This window comes from Gopherus flavomarginatus, chromosome 3 (assembly GCF_025201925.1).
Source record: "Gopherus flavomarginatus isolate rGopFla2 chromosome 3, rGopFla2.mat.asm, whole genome shotgun sequence".
Taxonomy (NCBI): Eukaryota; Metazoa; Chordata; order Testudines; family Testudinidae; genus Gopherus; species Gopherus flavomarginatus.
In genome coordinates, this window is record NC_066619.1 from 169,210,701 (window position 1) to 169,229,476 (window position 18,776).

General features: G+C 42.0%; 1 protein-coding gene across 13 annotated transcripts in view; it reads right to left on the reverse strand.

The window, feature by feature from the left end:
- The window catches only part of ANK2 (ankyrin 2), a 591,714-nt gene that overhangs the window by 370,762 nt on the left and 202,176 nt on the right, over window positions 1-18,776 (reverse strand). For 6 of the 13 annotated variants that reach the window (XM_050943956.1, XM_050943972.1, XM_050943955.1 and 3 more), the window contains exon 1: window positions 9,277-9,478. The exons of 2 other annotated variants lie outside the window; for them this stretch is intronic. In XM_050943956.1, coding sequence (XP_050799913.1) covers window positions 9,277-9,360 — 84 coding nt within the window. In that variant the 5' untranslated portion in view covers window positions 9,361-9,478. Of the gene's footprint in view, window positions 1-9,276; window positions 9,479-18,776 lie in introns of those variants that run through there. 5 more of the 13 variants (XM_050943975.1, XM_050943967.1, XM_050943962.1 and 2 more) reach the window with 2 other exon arrangements.

Genomic DNA, 18,776 nt, shown 5'->3' on the forward strand with positions numbered 1-18,776 from the left:
TTTGTAAAATCAAAACATCATGCAGTCCTTACAAATCAACATCAGACCAAGCTCCCCTGTACTGCCTCAACAACATATCAACCAGATTTCCAAAGACTTATGACCAGGATGGAGACCCACAAAGCCTCTAGCTCTAGCAGTAATTAGCTGTAATATAATAAATAGGATATTATTTTTTAAAAATGCATGTGTAAAGGTTGTTTGTGTCTTGCAGCTCTCAAAATTCTGAAGATTATCGTATGTGACTCAGAGCGTCAGTAAATTTGGCCACCCCTGCTATAAACTCATGATACTTTAATCCATATTCTGGGGTCTGTTCTTCCTTTGACAGAGGCTAGTAGTATTTGCAGCACGTAACTGTAAAGGGAATAACAGATCCTTTTGAATACAAGTTAACGACATGAGAGCAATTTTTTAAATATAATAGGCAATCACCAAAAAGACCAGAATCATTTCTGTAGAAAAAGAATACAAATTCACTGTATTTTTCTAGCCTTCTCTTACACTTATGTATTTTAGAATGATTTGAGGCAATAAAGTACAGTGTTGATATGGGTTAACTATATTTTGAACATTGTTCCATCACGTCTTTCAGGTTATCACAGTGAACAGACTGTATTTAACACAAAAAACACAAGTTTACATGATTCTGTAGATTCAGAGCAATACAGTACAAAATTCACACAGGAGGTTTATTCAGATCCAACAATTACAGCACCGTATATAAGAATATGTCATGCAAGACTATTTATGCTATTCATTGCTCAAAGGATACTTTGAGCAACTTACCATGTGGTAGAACCTATATGGTGTTTAACCGAGACAAATCATTTCAAACCACAATTATGGCAATTTATTCAGCTGTTTCCCCCAGAGCCTAAATTGCAAACATAGACCCTCTCTCTAGAGAGCACTTCACACTGAGACTGAATGTTTAAATGTTTGTGTATGCTCACATGTGCACATCAGCTAAATTGCAGAGCAAATGTAACTTAAACACAGATTACTTACCTGTTTGTAAGTATAGTGGCTAGCCAGCTGGATGCAGCAATACAAAAGGTGAGAGAATTCATACAAGCATCCATTATGGTTTAAATCAGCCTGACCAAATTACTTTATCGTTGTTCTGAAGGACTGTTTTTGTATTTCCAGAAGTTTATGAGGCGGCATCTATCATTTTCTGGACAATGTTCAGGCAACTGGCTTAAAATACAAGTCGGCAATGCCATATTTTTTAATAAATACATAAACAGAACCACGTTTTCACACTCTCAAGTTGAATGTGCAAAGGGGAAAATGGACATGCGAACTGGGTATTTGCGTTTCTAACTCTAAGATTTGTATGTGACAATGTGGGCTACGTCAATAAACTTAAGTGTTGTCCATGCAGTTCAGGAGCTGGTATATACCTGAAAAATTGGTCTATTGTGTGGAGGTCGTTTCTGGTAGCATTCTGATGTTTGTGAACAGTGACAGAGTGCCCTATGGTCTATAACATGCATTCACGCAGTAAACAGTAGGACGTTTCAATTGCACTTGAAACAACACACACAGTTCAGAAGCAGTCACAATGACTTCAAATCTAGATCTAAACAACCTCTGTTCACCAAGACCAGAAACATTTTTAGTTTGCAAAGACAGGAAAATATCTAATTGCAGCAGTTTAACCTGAAGGTAATAGCTCTCACTCTTCCTTGTCCCAAGCTTCCCTCTGCTCCTCTCACCCTGTAAGGTCCGGGGTTCCTTATTTTTACCTTAAACATTTGTCTACTATACATAGTGACCAGATGTCCCATTTTTAAAGGGACAGTCCCGTTTTTGGGGACTTTTTCTTATATAGGCACCTATTATCCCTCACCCCCGTCCCGTTTTTTCACAGTTGCTGTCTGGTCACCCTAACTATACATGTCATATGTCAATTCATGCACTGGCAAGTTTGCATATAGCCACAAACTTCACCTTATGGTCAGCACACCTTCCCCAAGTAGCGATTGAGGAGTGGGGCAGGTCACAGAGCTGCACAAAACTTGGCAGCTTGATGGGGGTACTGGAGAGTATGTAGAGGTTGGTAGGGTGAGACTAGGGTGTATGGGTAACTGGATGCTGAGTGGGGGCTGTCTAGGGAGCAAAATAGGTACAAGTATTTAGGGCTATCTAGGTGGGTGGATTGTCTAAGGCTAAGTCTACACTTATGGTGGCAGGTAAGAGTACAGGCACCAGCCACATTGCTACATGCCACAGTGAAAGGCATGTTGCATCCACACGTCATTGTGGTGTGTAGCTACACATGGTAGTGAAAGATTCCGGCAATAGAGAGCAGCAAGGAAAGCCATGTCTCACTCGCTACACTATTTTTTAATACTCATGTTAGCTGGCCACATTTACATCTATTTTAAGGCCACTTCACAATGCTGCAGTGGTATTAATGGGCCTTGGTATAAATGAGAACCAAGCCCACTGTATACAGGGATTTATATTTTTATACAAAGATTTGCAATAGGTACCTAAAATGAGGTGTACTATAACTAGAGGTGAGCCTGATGTGCAAAGTCCAAATCTTGATCAAACAGCCCAGGAGTATTTTGGTTTTGTTTTCAGTTCATCTCTAGCAATAACTGTAGAGGAGTGGGTTTGTAATTAACGTAAAGTAATGTAAGATGTTCTTAATAAAGTCACAAAAGGGAAAGTGTTCCCTACCATACGCTCTTCATCAGCTTTGTGATCTAGCAGTGAAATCAAGAGACTAGAGATCAGGGCTCCTCAGTTTTATTACCAGCTCTGCCAGAGCCTCACACATGACCTGTGGAAAAATCTTTTAACCTAAATGTGCCTCAGCTTTTCCTTCTTTAAAACAAGGTTAACAGAGTGTTGGAGGATTGACTGTAAAGAACTTGGAGATCATTGAATGCAAGCCACCACTTAAGCTTATGTAAACATTCATTGAACTCTGTCACTGTTTGATTTTACTTAAACTATTTTCTCCTCTCAGGTCCACATGGCAGATGATCTCAGCCAATATTCTGCTCTCCTTTCATGCACAGAATTCCAACTGGATCAAGCAGTGAGAATAGGATACCACAGTTGAGCTCAACTGCTCTGTGGAACAGACAGGAGAATTTTACTCTGTCCTAAGCATAACATCCCTAGACAGAAAATCAAAAGCTAATAATAGTTTTCAAATGCTACATTAAATACTACATTAAAATTAAAATATAGTTCACTTTTAACCCCCTCATGTATATACCTACCTCCCAGGAATGTACCAGACTTGATTACAATTTCTATTTTTGTTGATTTCCATTATTAAACTACCCACTATGTAGTAATTAATAGAGGTCTTTATGATCATCAATTTCATTGTTGTAATGGGTGAATGTCCTTAGTGCCTACTGAGATAAACACAACACACTCCTCATATTTTGTTTCCATCTGCTAAAAACAGCAATTAAACTTGGAAAAAAAATATGACCGAAATGAAATTGTGACCACGCAGTTAATTTCATACTAAGAATCCAATATACTGTAAAGCTTGTCGGAGGACACGAGACTGAGGCCAGATTCCAATCTTAGTAACTGCACTGTAAACACGGAACTCAATTCTCCTCTTGCTTACACCTATGAAAAGTGGGAGCCATTGAAGCCAATGGAAGTACAGGTCTGAAAAACTGGTATGAGAGGATAAATCGACCCACTGAGTACAAGAATGCACTTTTATTACCAGAATTGTTCGTGAACACACTAGACTGGTGAGTTGTCTTACAATTAGAGCTGCTAGATTTGGCTTGATTTTAGTACAAGCGATTTTAGCCACTCTAATGTGGATGAGAAAAATAAATGATTTATTTAACATAATTGTTCTTCACGAGCTTCTTCTGCACTTTTACATTTGCAGTAAAATCCTGCATTCCACTGAGATTAGCAGAGGTTACTCTCTCCTAGGATGGTGAGATGCGGGTAGGATTAAACAACCCAGGCAAGAGCCTATCTGTTGGTGCAAACAGGGCTGGCTTTAGGAATTGCGGGGCTCAATTCAAACATTTTCGGCGGGGCCCTGGCAGGGATGGCTAAAAAAAAAAGTGTAAAAAAAAGCCTTTAATTTCTTCCATGTATTATTTACTTTCCATAACTATATAAATAATACAATTATATATTATGTACATTGCATCATATATGCTGTTGATTGCTTATTAATGACCGCCATTTCACATGTGTGGGTCCCTGCCACTCCCTGCAGATGTGTACATGTGTGGGTCCCAGCTGCTCCCTGCCCCTCTCATTGAAGCAGGTGTGCAGGGTTACTGCCCTGGGAACTGCAGGGCAGCAGTGGACATGGGGCTGGTTCAAGGCAGGGCAGGGGGTGACTGGAGGTAAGGTATGGCTGCAGGCAGGGCAAGGGGTGCAGGGCTGGCTGGAGACAGGGGGGTGTGGGGTGGGCTGGCTTCAGGCAGGGCGCAGGGGGATGCAGCAGGGGTTGGGAGGACTGGAGACAGAGGAGTTCGGAACTGGCTGCTTCAGGCAGGGGAGTGCAGCGGGGTTGGCTGGAGACAGGGCAGGGGGGTTGAGGCTGGGTGTGGGCAGGGTGTGCAGGGCTGGTGCGGGCAGGGCTGTGGTGGGGGGCTGGCTGGCTTTGGGAAAGGCCACAGGGGTGTGTGGCAGGGGTGGCTGGAGACAGGGCAGAGGTTTTGACAGGGGCTGGCTGTGGGCACGGGGTGCAGAGCTGGCTGGGGGCAGGGCTGGTGAGGGCAGAGCAGGGCAGAGGGTGCAGCAGAGGCAGCTGGAGCCCCGGCCCTTTAAATAGCCCTCAAGCCTCCCGCTATCCCAGGGCTCTGGGGGTTATTTAAAAGGCCCAGGGCTCCCTGCTTCTACCCCGCCCCGGACCTTTTAAATAGCCGCAGGAGCCCTGGAGAATACATGGGGGTGGCGAGGCTCCGGCGGCTGTTTAAAGGATGGGGTGGCAGAGGCAGCTGGAGCCCCAGCCCTTTAAATAGCCCTCGGAGTCCCCCGCTATCCCAGGGCTTTGGGGGCTATTTAAAGGGCCCGAGGCTCCAGTCGGGAGAGCGGGGCTGTGGGGCAGCTTGCCGCGCTCTGGCTAGGGCTCCAGCCGGGAGAGCGGAGCTGCGGGGCAGCCGCGCTCCCGGCGGCGCTTTGGTCAGGGGAGCGGGGCCATGGAAGACCCCGGAGCAGAGCTCAGCGGGCATAAGTAAAAAAAATTAAAAAGGCGCCTAAGGCGCGGGGCCCGATTCCCGGTAATCGGCTGAATCAGTCTAAAGTCGGCCCTGGGTGCAAACAGCAGCATTGACCCTGTCCATTTCCAAGAACAATGGCAGAGATTTGGAGATAGAATTAACTAAAGAAGGCTGGATGGGCAGAGCTAAGCAAAATAAAAGCTACAAACTTAGAACAAACAAATGGCAGCAGATGGGAACTATTATTTTAGAAATCTCCATATTGATTTTACAAAAAGACTGACCACTGGTTAAAAATGTACTTCTGATGGCACTCACAACAGAATTTTCCTCTGAATTTGGCAGAGGGATAAATAAAGTAATTTACAAAACTAATACAGTTAAGTGTTTAAATAGCACATTTATAGTCATTAACAGAGTACAGCCTGTAAGTATAATTCAACCTCTGCAAACTAGTCTACAATGTTTGCAAGCACAGACCTGCAGGAGATATTTAATATGAAAAAGGGCAAATGCGAAACTATTGGCTAAGATTAAAATAGGGTGAAAGATTCAGGTTTAGAAAAACAAACACACTAATCACATCAGGCTAGCTTCAAATAAACAAATAACCAATTTTTGATGTAACAAACTGCAAAAGCCATTCTCTCAGAACTCCCAGAGCCTTGTATGTAGGTCTGCCATGCAAACGCCAGACTTTGTGTCATCACTATTGATTTGTCCTTTTAAGTAATATAAAACCAATCTGCAAAGTAATTAATTCCCTATCCTACACTACACCTACTTTAAAAAAAAACACACACCAACAATTAATTTTTTTTTTAATTTATGCTATAGTGGAGCCTAGATGCTGCAGCTGAGATTGGGTCTTCATTGTGCCTGACAACTACAAGAAGCAGTCCCTAAAGTTAAATCACTCTTGAAGAACAAGTAATGCAACTGTTCAGAGTAGGAGTCTTTACTAAAGTGAGACAGACCATTTCTTCATCCATCAATGACACATTTTATATGTTTTATGATCACCAGTTTAATAAAAATCTGTGGGTTTTAGAAACCCTCTTGCCATCTGTGATTGTATTACTGGAAACAGGAACAAGTTAACTTGCCACAAAGACCACCACAAGCTTTTCCCAACAGAGAAGTGTTACAATTAAAAAAGGGAAAAAAAAAACTCATTTTCCAAGACAATAATGTACTATATTAAGAAATTAACTTCATAGCATTCTACAACTCATGGCCCATGCCAGGCATACTCCAATGAAGCAAGCGGGAGTTTGAGACCTCCAGAAAGTGCTCACCATAGCCCTTAGTACCTTCCAGAAAGTGCTCACAATGCCACAGGATGACACCCTAGGAGCTACTAGAGCAATTACAGGAATTAATCAGCGCTATGGCACCGTAAAGGTTGGGTGCTGCAACAGGCACCAGGTGTGCAGGTCCAATGACAACAGGTGCTGCTCCACGTATGTTGCTCCAAAGTGCTGGCTTTACATTAAGAATCATCCCACTGTGCTGAACAGCAGCTATAAAGTTCATGCTGCACCTACGCCACCATTCTAATACATCCCATCTTTCTCTGATATAAGCTTTTGCCTTCAGCTAATCCTTAGCCTTAATATTTTCTTCTAGGCAGAGTAAAAAAAAACAAAAATCTATTTAGTCACTTTGAATGTGTAAAATATTTTTTTTAAAATTCACCTAGAAATTTAGGCCTTAATCCTGCAGACTAAGCCATGCGGTTGGAATCCTGAGTTTATGAGGAGGCCCAGGGACTTCAGCAAGACTCCAAGCAGCCATGAAGATCCACCTGCATGGATCTGACTGGATTCCAGAGTCCTAGCAATGTATCCCCAGAGTCTACAAAGGAATCTTCATGTGCTGAGCCATACTGTCACATGGAGACTTCACATGGAAGCAAGGGTCCAGGATGCAGGCAGGCCCCTTTGCAGGCCTGAAGCCTCAATGTCTAATGCACGCAAGTCATTGTTATAATATGTGCAAGGAAAGTTACCAAGATGAGGCTTAAAGATTTTGTTGTACTTGACATGAAATAGCTTCAATTGTTCTTTTAAAATTATTAAAAGATTTTAAAGAGCTTTGTGACCACTTACTATAATTCTGAAAGATGTAAATATATTAGCCCTTGGGAGACTCTGGACTTTTTTTTAAATAAATACACACATTTTGATGCATTCATTTGGCTAGCAGCAAACTGGAATATATTAACATTCTAGGGACAAGAATTGTCTGACACAATTAGATTTAAAAACAACCTAAAAGATGTGTAACTCATAAAAATTAGAGATGGAAAAGACCTAACTATATTATTAGATCTTCTAGCCCAGCTCTTCACCAATGCAAGACTGATCCCAGTTCCTCTAATAATAATGTCTAATATAATTGCACTTGATTATCTGGTTTCCACATGTACATACCCATAGGAGTTTTATACACATACGCACAGATAAAGGTCCTTTGAAAATGAGGCAAAAAAGCTAAAACCCAACGTGCTATATAAAATTCCTCACTGTGTGGAGACTCAGACAATATTCCAGGCACAGTGGAATGGGGTGGGGACGTTTCAGCCATCTCTCTGTTTTCTTGCTTTGGCTGGATTATGTCACATACTTGTAGTTATTCAAACACAGGCTTCTTTGTGAGATATAAAGGTACATATCATATTTATCATCTATAAGGACACTTCCTTTACCAGTTCAAACTCCTTTTTCTAAAGTCCTGCATTAATTAGTCTCTGTTATACCCATCATATATGATCAGATTTAAAAAAATACAGTGGTTTATTTCCCCAGAACACAATGTTATAACAGTACAAAGTCTATACAAGTTTCAAAAAGGCAACTGCAAAATATATTAGTGAATATTCACTGCAAGCTGTTTTTAAGGGCTAGATTCTGCCTCACTTTGAGCAATACCTTACCAGGTGAGTTGTCCAATTTAAATCAGACTACTTGGAGGATAAGATGTTACTCAATGGGAGGCAGAGTCTAGCCCTTAATAAATAAAACATGGGTGGGTGGCTGAGATAAGTCTTTGCCTTACCTGCCATTTTACATTTTGCAGGATCATCTACACTCTTTCCCATTAAAAGAAAGAGAAAAGAAAAATAATCAAGAGCAATTTGTTTATTTAATCAATGGTCTTAATTGTAAGAGGACACTACTTCAAGTCAGGGGTTCAACGGTTGGGGACTGGAAGCTGTAAAAAATAAATCATTCTCACTAGAGACAGAGTGTAGAAAAAGAGTGTCTTGGAAACTGGGTGTGGCTGTAGAGTTTTACCTTATTGGTTTTCACCACTGAAGTACTACAGGGATCTATACAAAATGCTGAACTGTATTTTTTAAATGTATTTTATACCTTCTGTTTAGCCATTTTCTTAAACCAACATAAGAGGTACAGAACTTTCTTGGCAAATTAAATGAAAGGTAGGTAAATCCATTTGCAGGCAAATCTGCAGTCATTCAAAAAAAAATAAAAAAAATTAAAGTTAAGTCAGAGACGACATGCCCAGGTGTAAAATTTCTTCTGTCACAACTAATTGCCTCTATCCAAAAAGGGACATACTGAATCCAGAGCTGAAAGACATTTGCTGTCTAATGAAGTCATTACTAATGCAACAAAAAAAGGCAACGGCTTGTCAAAAAAGCCTTTCACTTCACTGCCCAAATTGGTTAACACAACATTATTAGTTCACCTTTCAAGACACACCATAAACTCTAGGATTTTTCTCTCTCTCCAGGTTAGCTACGGAGCCATCCATCACTGGCAGCAACAAAATCCCTCTCTAAGCTTCGCATACACCGCACACCTTAACTGTGTACACACCACAGTATCTCAGCCAGCTGACCCATTATGAGCTCTATATTAAACTACAATGTTATCAACAAACAACAAAACAAACAAAGTCAATGCTGCTTGCCTTTCCCTCATCTACGGAATAAGAGCTATAGACATATCTCTGCGCTTCAGCTAAAGAAGCTGGATGCTCCAGCATCCCTAGTCTCCAAGCCACTCCTACAGTCTCGCTCTGTTTCCTCACACAAAATTTTTGCTGTCTCCGTTCACATTACCTTCTTGGGTCTTTTCCTCCTCTGATTACTGCCATTGTACTTCTCCCCACCATCGCTTTTCTGGGCTGCTTCTCCGTTCATCATTTTGAACAGTTTTGAAAGCAAAGATCTCTGCCATTAAACCCTCCTGACTGTACAAACCATTAGTGAGTGTGTCATTTGCTGGAGAGGAGGAGGGGTGTATATGTGCGCGTCTGTGTGTGTGTGTTGGTGGGGGAGGGAAGAGGGCGCACTGGGAGGGTAAGCATGATGGTGTTGCCATGGCAGCAGCTGCCACAACTGTTTATCTGACTGCATTGTTAAATCTGATTCAACCAATTACCAACAGAATCTGGATGCTTTACAATGAAAAGCCTTGAACTGAGAATGCCACGGTCTAGCACAGTGTGCGAGGATCAGCATGGTGACTAGTTGATGCTTGATACAATCTCCTTTTTGATGAGATGTGAGAAAAAGGCTGAACAACAATCTCTGTATGTGATTGCACTACAACGCAGAGCTGATACAAGGCATATAAGATCATTGTAGCAACTTTGCAGTGCTTCCTAAACCCAAGGGGGTACATTACATTTTATACAAAGGAAGGATGCATTTGGCAAAATTCTGCTTTCAGTTGCGCACTGGTGTAAACCTAAATCTAATTCTCCATGGAGTTACTCCGGATTTGCAGCATGGTTACTGAGAGCATTCCAATTCTGGAACATTAAATTCTGATTACAGTTATTCGGTTCCACTTGAAAAGAAACCCACAAAGATGGAAGTTATATTTAACTAATACTTTCACTCTATCAACTTTACTTTCCATTGAAGGAAGAAATGAATGTTAGAAGCTAGACCTTCTCTTACCCCATACGCCTGCTGGCACAGACTCTTGATTTGTTTTATTCTAATCAAAGAATCTAAATCAAATTTATGAATACATTTTGTTGGATCCAATTCTTAAGTGGGCAAAATTCCCCATTCCCAGGTGCCATAATACTTCAACAACAGTTTTCTGCCTGTGTTAGGACAAGAGCCCTGTGTAGACACCAGTATTCTATCCCACCTCTCTAATTCATGGATTAAGATTTATTTATTACTTAAATTACAGTAGCAGACAGAGGCCCCAGTCAAGATAGGTTCCATGTTGTACTAGGCACAGTAGAAACACACATACCCTTGTCCTGAATCCCATGCACATTAGCGCAGTCACTGCTGTAACATCAATAGACTAAGAAAACTACATGTGGAATTGTTGAGATTAAGTCCAAATACTACTAAAGTGGTTTCCACAGTGTGAGCAAATAGTTCATGTTCTAAACTAAACCACCCCCATCTTGTTTGTTTTGAAAGGACCAGATAGAAACATTCAGATGTAAATGCATGTAGGAATAGCAAAGTTCTTTATTTCTTCCAGTGAATATGCTAATAAAAATACTGTTCCACTTACTACTGAACAACAGAACAGAGAAATTTGCCCTCCTTCCTTAACAGTAGCTAGGGTGAGGGAAACAAAAGAAAGAAGTCACTTTAACTGCTTACTCAGTGGAGGAGGAGGAGGGGTGAGAAAGAGGAAAGGAACCAATGAGGCATGAATGTGCAGTTTCACAATTAAATCAGCTGCTAACACAATGAATATTTGCGTCATAACAATATGTTCAATATGTAACAGCAGTCTGCAACTCTTTATTTAGAGCTACTTTTAGGTGACTTTTCTTAGTAGAAGTAGGAATCTCCATGCTGAAGTAAGGAGAGGGATGACTCGAATGAGGCAGACATGATATTACTTAGCATCCGTTATGCCATAATTAGAGCTGTAATTTGTTATGGTAAATGTTTGGGAAAATCATGGAGTAGTCATTTGTTATTAGTGTCAGACATTCATGGAAATTATTTGTGAAACCTAGAAAGACATGGACATACTTTTAACTCATAAGCAAAATACCCTTGTGCGCTAGAGTTATTTTTAAATGCTCTATCTTAAATGCTCAGCTGTTTTCCTTTTCGGGCCTTTTCCCCTGTAGATCTAAACTTTTAAAACTTTGTTTACATCTATATCCCAACTACAAAACTGCTCCTTAGGGTAAGATGTGCCCTTGATGTGCCTTGAGATGAGATACTTGGTGTTTGTTTTGTTACTGTATGAATTTCTCTTGCAAACCTCACAAAAACTGGAAAAATTTAAAAACATGGATTTTTAAACTATGAAAATCCCAGACAGATAAAAAATATTGACATTGGAAAAAAAACACACACTGCATCACTGAAAAAAACATTGCAGTGATGCAGTTTGACTTAGAAAGACCTCTCTCCAACTCTGAGGCTTGCCTCGGGCCCCGAGAATACGGAAGCTGCTATCCCAAACTTCACTCTACATTCTACATCTACTGTCATCTTCCAGCTGAAAAAGGAAGAGGAAAACACGGCTACCAGAGAACTCTGTGACAACCAGGGTAACAGGCAGGAAGTCCCAAGAGTTATTTATGGTGAAGGTTTAAGCCAGATAAAAAAGACTAAGGAAAAAACAAGGCTAGTGCCACTGCATTGTGGCCAGGTATCAGTGAGAGCTTTTGAGATCGGGTATGTGTGAAGCAGGTTTCTGAGATTTTCACTTTGATTAGGTAGGCTTTCAAAAGTTCTCACAGCTCCACCCTCACATAAGCTTTTGAGAACATAAAAAGCTAGAAGACCAGATTGCAAACAAAGTAGGATTGTTATAAATTAAGCATAGGTATTTTGCTAGTGACAGTGTGCATTTCTTCTCGGATGTTTTCCATGTTCTGTTAGTTTATAATGGCAGCAGTGCAGCATCACTCTTATGGGAAATCACGGTACTGTGACAATATTCCAAAAGGAATAAATTGAAAAAGTTTATTGTGACAAACATATAAAATACCTATTAATGGGACATACAATGCTAGAAGGGTACAAACTTGCTGAAGGATGAGAGCCTCATTAACCTTAACTGCTGTTTGCCTGTTTTCTCTAAGTCTGGGAATTCATTTTTGGCAACAGGATCTTACATGCAGTCATGGAAAATAATGTTCACACACTGTGACATGTTAAAATTTCTTATATCCTGTTACCACAGAAATACAATATGAAACTTAGTAGATATGGCGTCAACCATCTTACTGTTTATCACTGAATGTATTTTACGTGAACTAATATTGCCTCACTTGGCTCAGATAACTTAAAGCCAAAGAGAAAGGATGCTGGATGTCCCACTTATTCCTCAGATTCTTCAAGCCTGTCTAATATACTCCTAGATAACAGATGGCTGGAAGAAGCCCCAGGTGGAAGAGATTTGCTAGTCCCATGTTTATATCTTATGGAGTCCACTTCCCAGTGCACAATGCATTAGCTGGCAAAATGCTATACAAGCTGTCAGTCTTTTAACATAGGAGGCCCTTGAAATTATATGGTACAAGGACTGAGTAGTTAACTCACTAACAGTGGAATGCTTCAATCACATACATGATAAACACCCATCAGCTTCTAACAGGAAGTCTGACCGCAAAGCAATTATGAGATCAGTGGTTGGTGACATACGATCACCAGGATCCCATGAATGAGAGTTTAGGTGTTCACATGGAACAGTGAAAGGAAACTCTCCCAGGCATATCCCCTTGTAACTAGTCTTTAAATATATTTAATATGAGATGGACCCAAACCAATAATTATGACAATGGAGAATTTAGCTAGTTGGTTTCTTATAGCTAGCTGTAGTCCCTATGCAGTCTAGAATTATCTATGAAAAACTAAAGGAAATAGTACTCCATGGAGAGAGAGCAGTATAAAATCATACCCCTTCAAACGACTTTAATGGGGCTGAATAAATCCTGGTTTCAATTTTGTTCACAAAGCTGCCAAAGGATTACTCATCCAGAAGTCCCTAAAAACGTACAACATCAAGCAAATTATGGAGCAGTTCTTTGAAAGTTCCTTAACAACATGCCAGCTAGTCTCCATGAAAGTGTTCAAGAATCCTCTTGCAGCAGAATTAAATCAATCCCTGTAATCTGGTAAATGCTCTCTTAGTTTGTGAGAAATGCTTTCTTACTGAATTGCTTGTTTTGTTTACAATCCTAGGAACTTCATGCCCAAAAACATTTGCTTTGCCACTTGAGCTGAGGGAGAATTTCCAAGAGCTGTCAAGAACAGTAGTCCTGATACAGCACAAATGCTGTCCAACATATCAACCCATCCATATATGGCAAGTCCCATTTCATCTCTACTTTTAAGAGGCATAGTACACTTCACCAACACTCTCAGAACTGTGATTGTGGGCAAATTTTCATAGCTAGGTGCCTAAAATGGTGCCTAAATATGAAGTGGCCTAATTTTCAGAGGCACCAAGCAACCCCACCTCCAAGTGAAGTCAACATGAGCTGCATATGGTTCAGCACCTTTGAAAATCAGGCCGTTGCTATTTAATTGTCTATGTATGATTTTAGGAACCTAAATTCAGACACCCAGGTTTGAAAATATTAGCCACACATTTCAGAGCAATTTACTAACCCAACTGTATGCCCAAGGAAACCTTATTGCTACAAAACAAGTTTTGATTTAGAAGTCCTTTCTATCATGGGATTTGAAGGCAAAAATGCTTAGTTTGGGAAAATAAGGTCAGGGAGAGTAAAAACTAAAAGTATACTTTACTTTCTATGCAGTAAGGAAGGAAACTTAATTCAGCTGAGGCATGGATGACAACAGTAGCACCCAAAGAAAAAACCCACTACCATTAAACAGGGCAAGACAAAAGTCTATCCTCTCAAGCTTCTGTTATCAAACTGGACTAAACAAAAGACTTCCTATCAACAGATGATATTCACCATTGATGGAGCCATAGGAGGTGAAAAAAGGGACTGGATGACTCAGGGGACTGGCACAAGAATATGTAAACTTTCACCTCTGAATCAAGTCATAGATATCTGATCAGCGTTCCATAACCTTTTTAAATGAGTGGTCTCAGTCAGGTGTTTAGTGAACAGAAGGCCACTGAGAACCAGCTACTGGGCCCCATCTGAAACACGTCAGTGGCAGAATGATAAATCATTCAGCCAGTGACCAGTTTCCATAGGCACTTAAAATAAGTAGTTAAGAATAAGTAGACAAAGTGTCCAATTGGCGTCAAGGAAGCTGCAGTGATTTACACCAGTTGAGGATTTGGCCCAAGATACAAAGGGAAGGCTACTGCTGGGCACGACTTTAGTCTCTTCTGAATCTACTAGCAAACTGGATGCTTTCCATTAGCTGACGGTGCATCCCCCTTGTTTACTGTGAAATCAGGTTTCTCAGATATATCTTGTTTTTCCATTTTAATCCAACCAAATTTGGGAGCCAGTCATCTGATGACTTGCCTAAGATTATAGACAAATGTGATGCATGAGAAGAATTTATGAAAATAGTAATAATGGCTGAAAAGCATTTTGATAGTTCTTGAAGGTGAGAGAGTTAGTATTTGTCAGGAAGTTCTTTTCACGTGTTGTTCTACTCACCTGCTAAAGAATCTTTTCTTCCACACTAATAATCTTTAGCATGCAGCTGACAACCTTATCCATGACAGTCTGTTAAGTAGAGTACTAGGTCAGCCACCCACAGGAGAAAGCTGGCATGTTGTCTTTGAATCAGGGATCTAAGAAGGGAGCACCACTGTACTCTTCTGATTCCTGAATGTACTTTATACCAGCTTTTCCTTTCAATTTGGATAAGAGGCTGTTCTGAAAGTACACTGAAAATAGCAATTGCTTCAGAGTGTACCTCAATCTGTTTTAAAGTATGACATAATTTAGGAACCGATATTATAATGAAACTGTGTAGGCAAACAGGATAATCATTAATGCACTAAACAATAGCTCTCACAGCCCTGGACATTATGGGCAAACATTAAGAACTTCTTTGGGGATCAGAATAGATAAGACAAATAATATCCCAAGTGTTAGTTACTACAGAACTTAGGTAAAAATCAGATTCCACAGCCGATTCTACAACAAGCAGCAGAGATCATAGTGCGATCAAGGTAGAAACTGTGTTACAGCTATCCCCCTATTCCATTTTGTTTCTTACAGCTGTCCCCATACTCCATTTTGTTTTTGTTCTCCTCCTGTGGCCACCCCTCCCTGGCTGTTAAGTTGGTTACCAGGGCCACTGCCCTTCTCAAAGGGAGGGCCTCTTAAGTTGTTTAACAAGAGTCATTGCCCTTCTCAAAGGGATGGCCACTTGTGATGTGTGCTAAGTGGGACCACTGCCCTGTTCAAAGGATTAGTCCTGTGGGATCATTGTCCAGGATGGGTTGTAGATCCTTGATGATGCGTTGGAGGGGTTTTAGCTGGGGGCTGTATGTGATGGCCAGTGGAGTCCTGTTGGTTTCTTTCTTGGGTTTGTCTTGCAGTAGGAGGCTTCTGGGTACACGTCTGGCTCTGTTGATCTGTTTCCTTATTTCCTCGTGCAGGTATTGTAGTTTTGAGAATGCTTGGTGGAGATTTTGTAGGTGTTGGTCTCTGTCTGAGGGGTTAGAGCAGATGCGGTTGTACCTCAGTGCATGTCATAACATATTCCCAGATTTGGACCTTAGCGTCCAAAATATGGGGGTTAGCATGAAAACCTCCAAGCTTAGTTACCAGCTTGGACCTGGTAAAGCTGCCACCACCCAAAAAATTAGAGTGTTTTGGGGCACTCTGGTCCCCCCAAAAACCTTCCCTGGGGACCCCAAGACCCAAATTCCTTGAGTCTTACAACAAAGGGGAATAAACCATTTCCCTTCCCTTCTCCCTTCCAAGTGTTCCCTCCCTGGGTTCCTGGAGAGATACACAGAAGCAAGCTCCATGAATCTAAACAGAGGGACTCCACCCTCTCTATTTTCAGTCCTGGAAAACACAAGCACCGAGAGAGCGCCAAGCTCCCCCCCAAGCATTCTCCACTGAGCATTCTCAAAACTACAATACCCCTCCAACGCATCATCAAGGATCTATAACCCATCCTGGACAATGATCCCACACTTTCACAGGCCTTGGGTGGCAGGCCAGTCCTTGCCCACAGACAACCTGCCAACCTGAAACATAGTCTCACCAGTAACTGGACACCGCACCATAATAACGCTAGCTCAGGAACCAATCCATGCAACAAACCTCGATGCCAACTCTGCCCACATATCTACACCAGCGACACTATCACAGGACCTAACCAGATCAGCCACACCATCACTGGTTCATTCACCTGCACGTCCACCAATGTAATATACGCCATCATATGCCAGCAATGCCCCTCTGCTATGTACATCGGCCAAACTGGACAGTCTCTACGGAAAAGGATAAATAGACACAAATCAGACATTAGGAATGGCAATATACAAAAACCTGTAGGAGAGCACTTCAACCTCCCTGGCCACACTATAGCAGACCTTAAGGTGGCCATCCTGCAGCAAAAAAACTTCAGAACCAGTTTCTCCTCTCTTGGTTTTCACACCTCAACTGCTAGAACAGGGCCTCATCCTCCCTGATTGAACTGACCTCGTTATCTCTAGCTTGCTTGCTAGCATATATATACCTGCCCCTGGAAATTTCCACTACATGCATCTGAGGAAGTGGGTATTCACCCACGAAAGCTCATGCTCCAAAACGTCTGTTAGTCTATAAGGTGCCACAGGATTCATCTATAATTGGGCACTACTACAATACAAATAATCAATCACTCCATAAAACCAAATCCACTCTGATTGAAGTCAACAGCAACACACCCATTTAATTTAATCCTGTCTGTTACAGCTATCCCCCTATTTCCCCATACTCCATTTTGTTTTTGTTCTCCTCCTGTGGTCGCCCTGCCCTGGCTGTTAAGTTGGTTACCAGGGCCACTGCCCTTCTCAAAGGGAGGGCCCCTTAAGTTGTTTAACAAGAGCCATTGCCCTTCTCAAAGGGATGGCCACTTGTGCTGCGTGCTAAATGGGACCACTGCCCTGTTCAAAGGGTTAGTCCTGTTATCACTTCGTTGAACCTGGGCTCGGTGTAGGGCAGGCAATGTCCAGAGCTACAAGATCTATTGTGTTTTTAAGATCCTGGGCATGAGTCACCTATTGCACAGGACTCTGCCCAGACATGTTTCTGTGCTCACCTGCCTGGTTTTTCCCTGTGCCTCCTCCCCTGTGACAGAGGGAGCCTATCAGGATTACTGGCGGGAAACTGCCTGAGTTTGCCTTTAAAAACAGACATTTTTGAAACCAACATCAGAAAGGTTCCTGCATTGCTGCCTGGTCTGATCAGCCAGGGGTTCTGGAGGGTCCTTTCTCCGCTCTTGTTTTATTTTTTGAGCATACCCGCGTTTTTTGAACCCCCCCACGAAGAATGAATTGCTACCTGAGAGATCTCCTGATTATTGAGACTGTACCGAGCCCTCCTTGCTTCTTCTGATGTTGCTGCTGCTTCTGCCTTTGCTGCTGCCTTGGGGACTGGTAAGAATCCCTCTGTGAAACTTTCCCTACTTTTATTTTATTACTTTAGCTGCTGGCTCTGTTTCCCCAGCACACAGACTCAAGCTAAACCTTGGTCTGTGTCTTAAAACCTCTCTTAAACTCCGCAGCGCTTTGCTGCTAAAAAATAAGTTTGTGCCGCTGCTAAGCTCTGCTCCTGTGGGCTTTTCCTTGGGGCTCTCCGCTTTCAGTTGTATCCCTTGGCTTCAGCCACCATCCCTTGGCTTCCTTGCGAGTTGAGCCACCATCCCTTGGCTTCCTTGGGAGCTGTATCCTGGGTACATACCACTCTGCCCTCTGTGACTTCCCCATAGCATAAGGTGCACCATAGGTTTTGGTTTTTTTAGTTTAATAAGTCATAGTTTGTTAAGATTGTAGAGCTTGTAAGTTCACCTGCCTTGTTACAGTTTACTGTTCTGTTGCTCCGTACAGTTACTTGTTATAGTTTTGCTTAGAATTATGATATTTGTTGTTTTGCCTAGTCGTTGGTTAAGATAGATAAGGTTTTTGCTGCTTCAAATTCGTCTTCCCGCTGTCCCGATCTCTCCCTGAACTTTCCCATGTCTGTTTTTCCCCCGCTGCAATCCCCTCCTCTGTGTGCTTCTCCGTGTCTATAGACAAGGTTTTTGCAGCTTGAATTCGTGTCCGTTTTTCCCCCGCTCCAATCTCCCCCTCTGTGTGCTTCTCCGTGTCTCCCTGTTATAACTCCTTGCTGCCCCCACCCCACGTCTGCATCACCCTCCGAACTTCCCAAACTCCTTGCTGCTTCTCCCCCTGTATAAACTTCCTAAACCCTTTGCTGCTTTTTTCCCCGCATCTGCACTCTCTCCAAACCTCCCAACTCCTTCCCCCCCCGCGTCTGCATCACCCTCCGAACCTCCCAAACCCCTTGCTGCTTCTCCTCCGTGAAACTTCCCAAACCCTTTGCCGTTTTTTTTCCTTTGTTTTTTGTGTCCGCTTGTTGCTTAAACCTCTCTCCAGCCCTTCTTTACACTTCTCCGCTGCCCCTCCCCTACCGAAGATCACCATCACACTGCTCCATTGTCCTTACCTT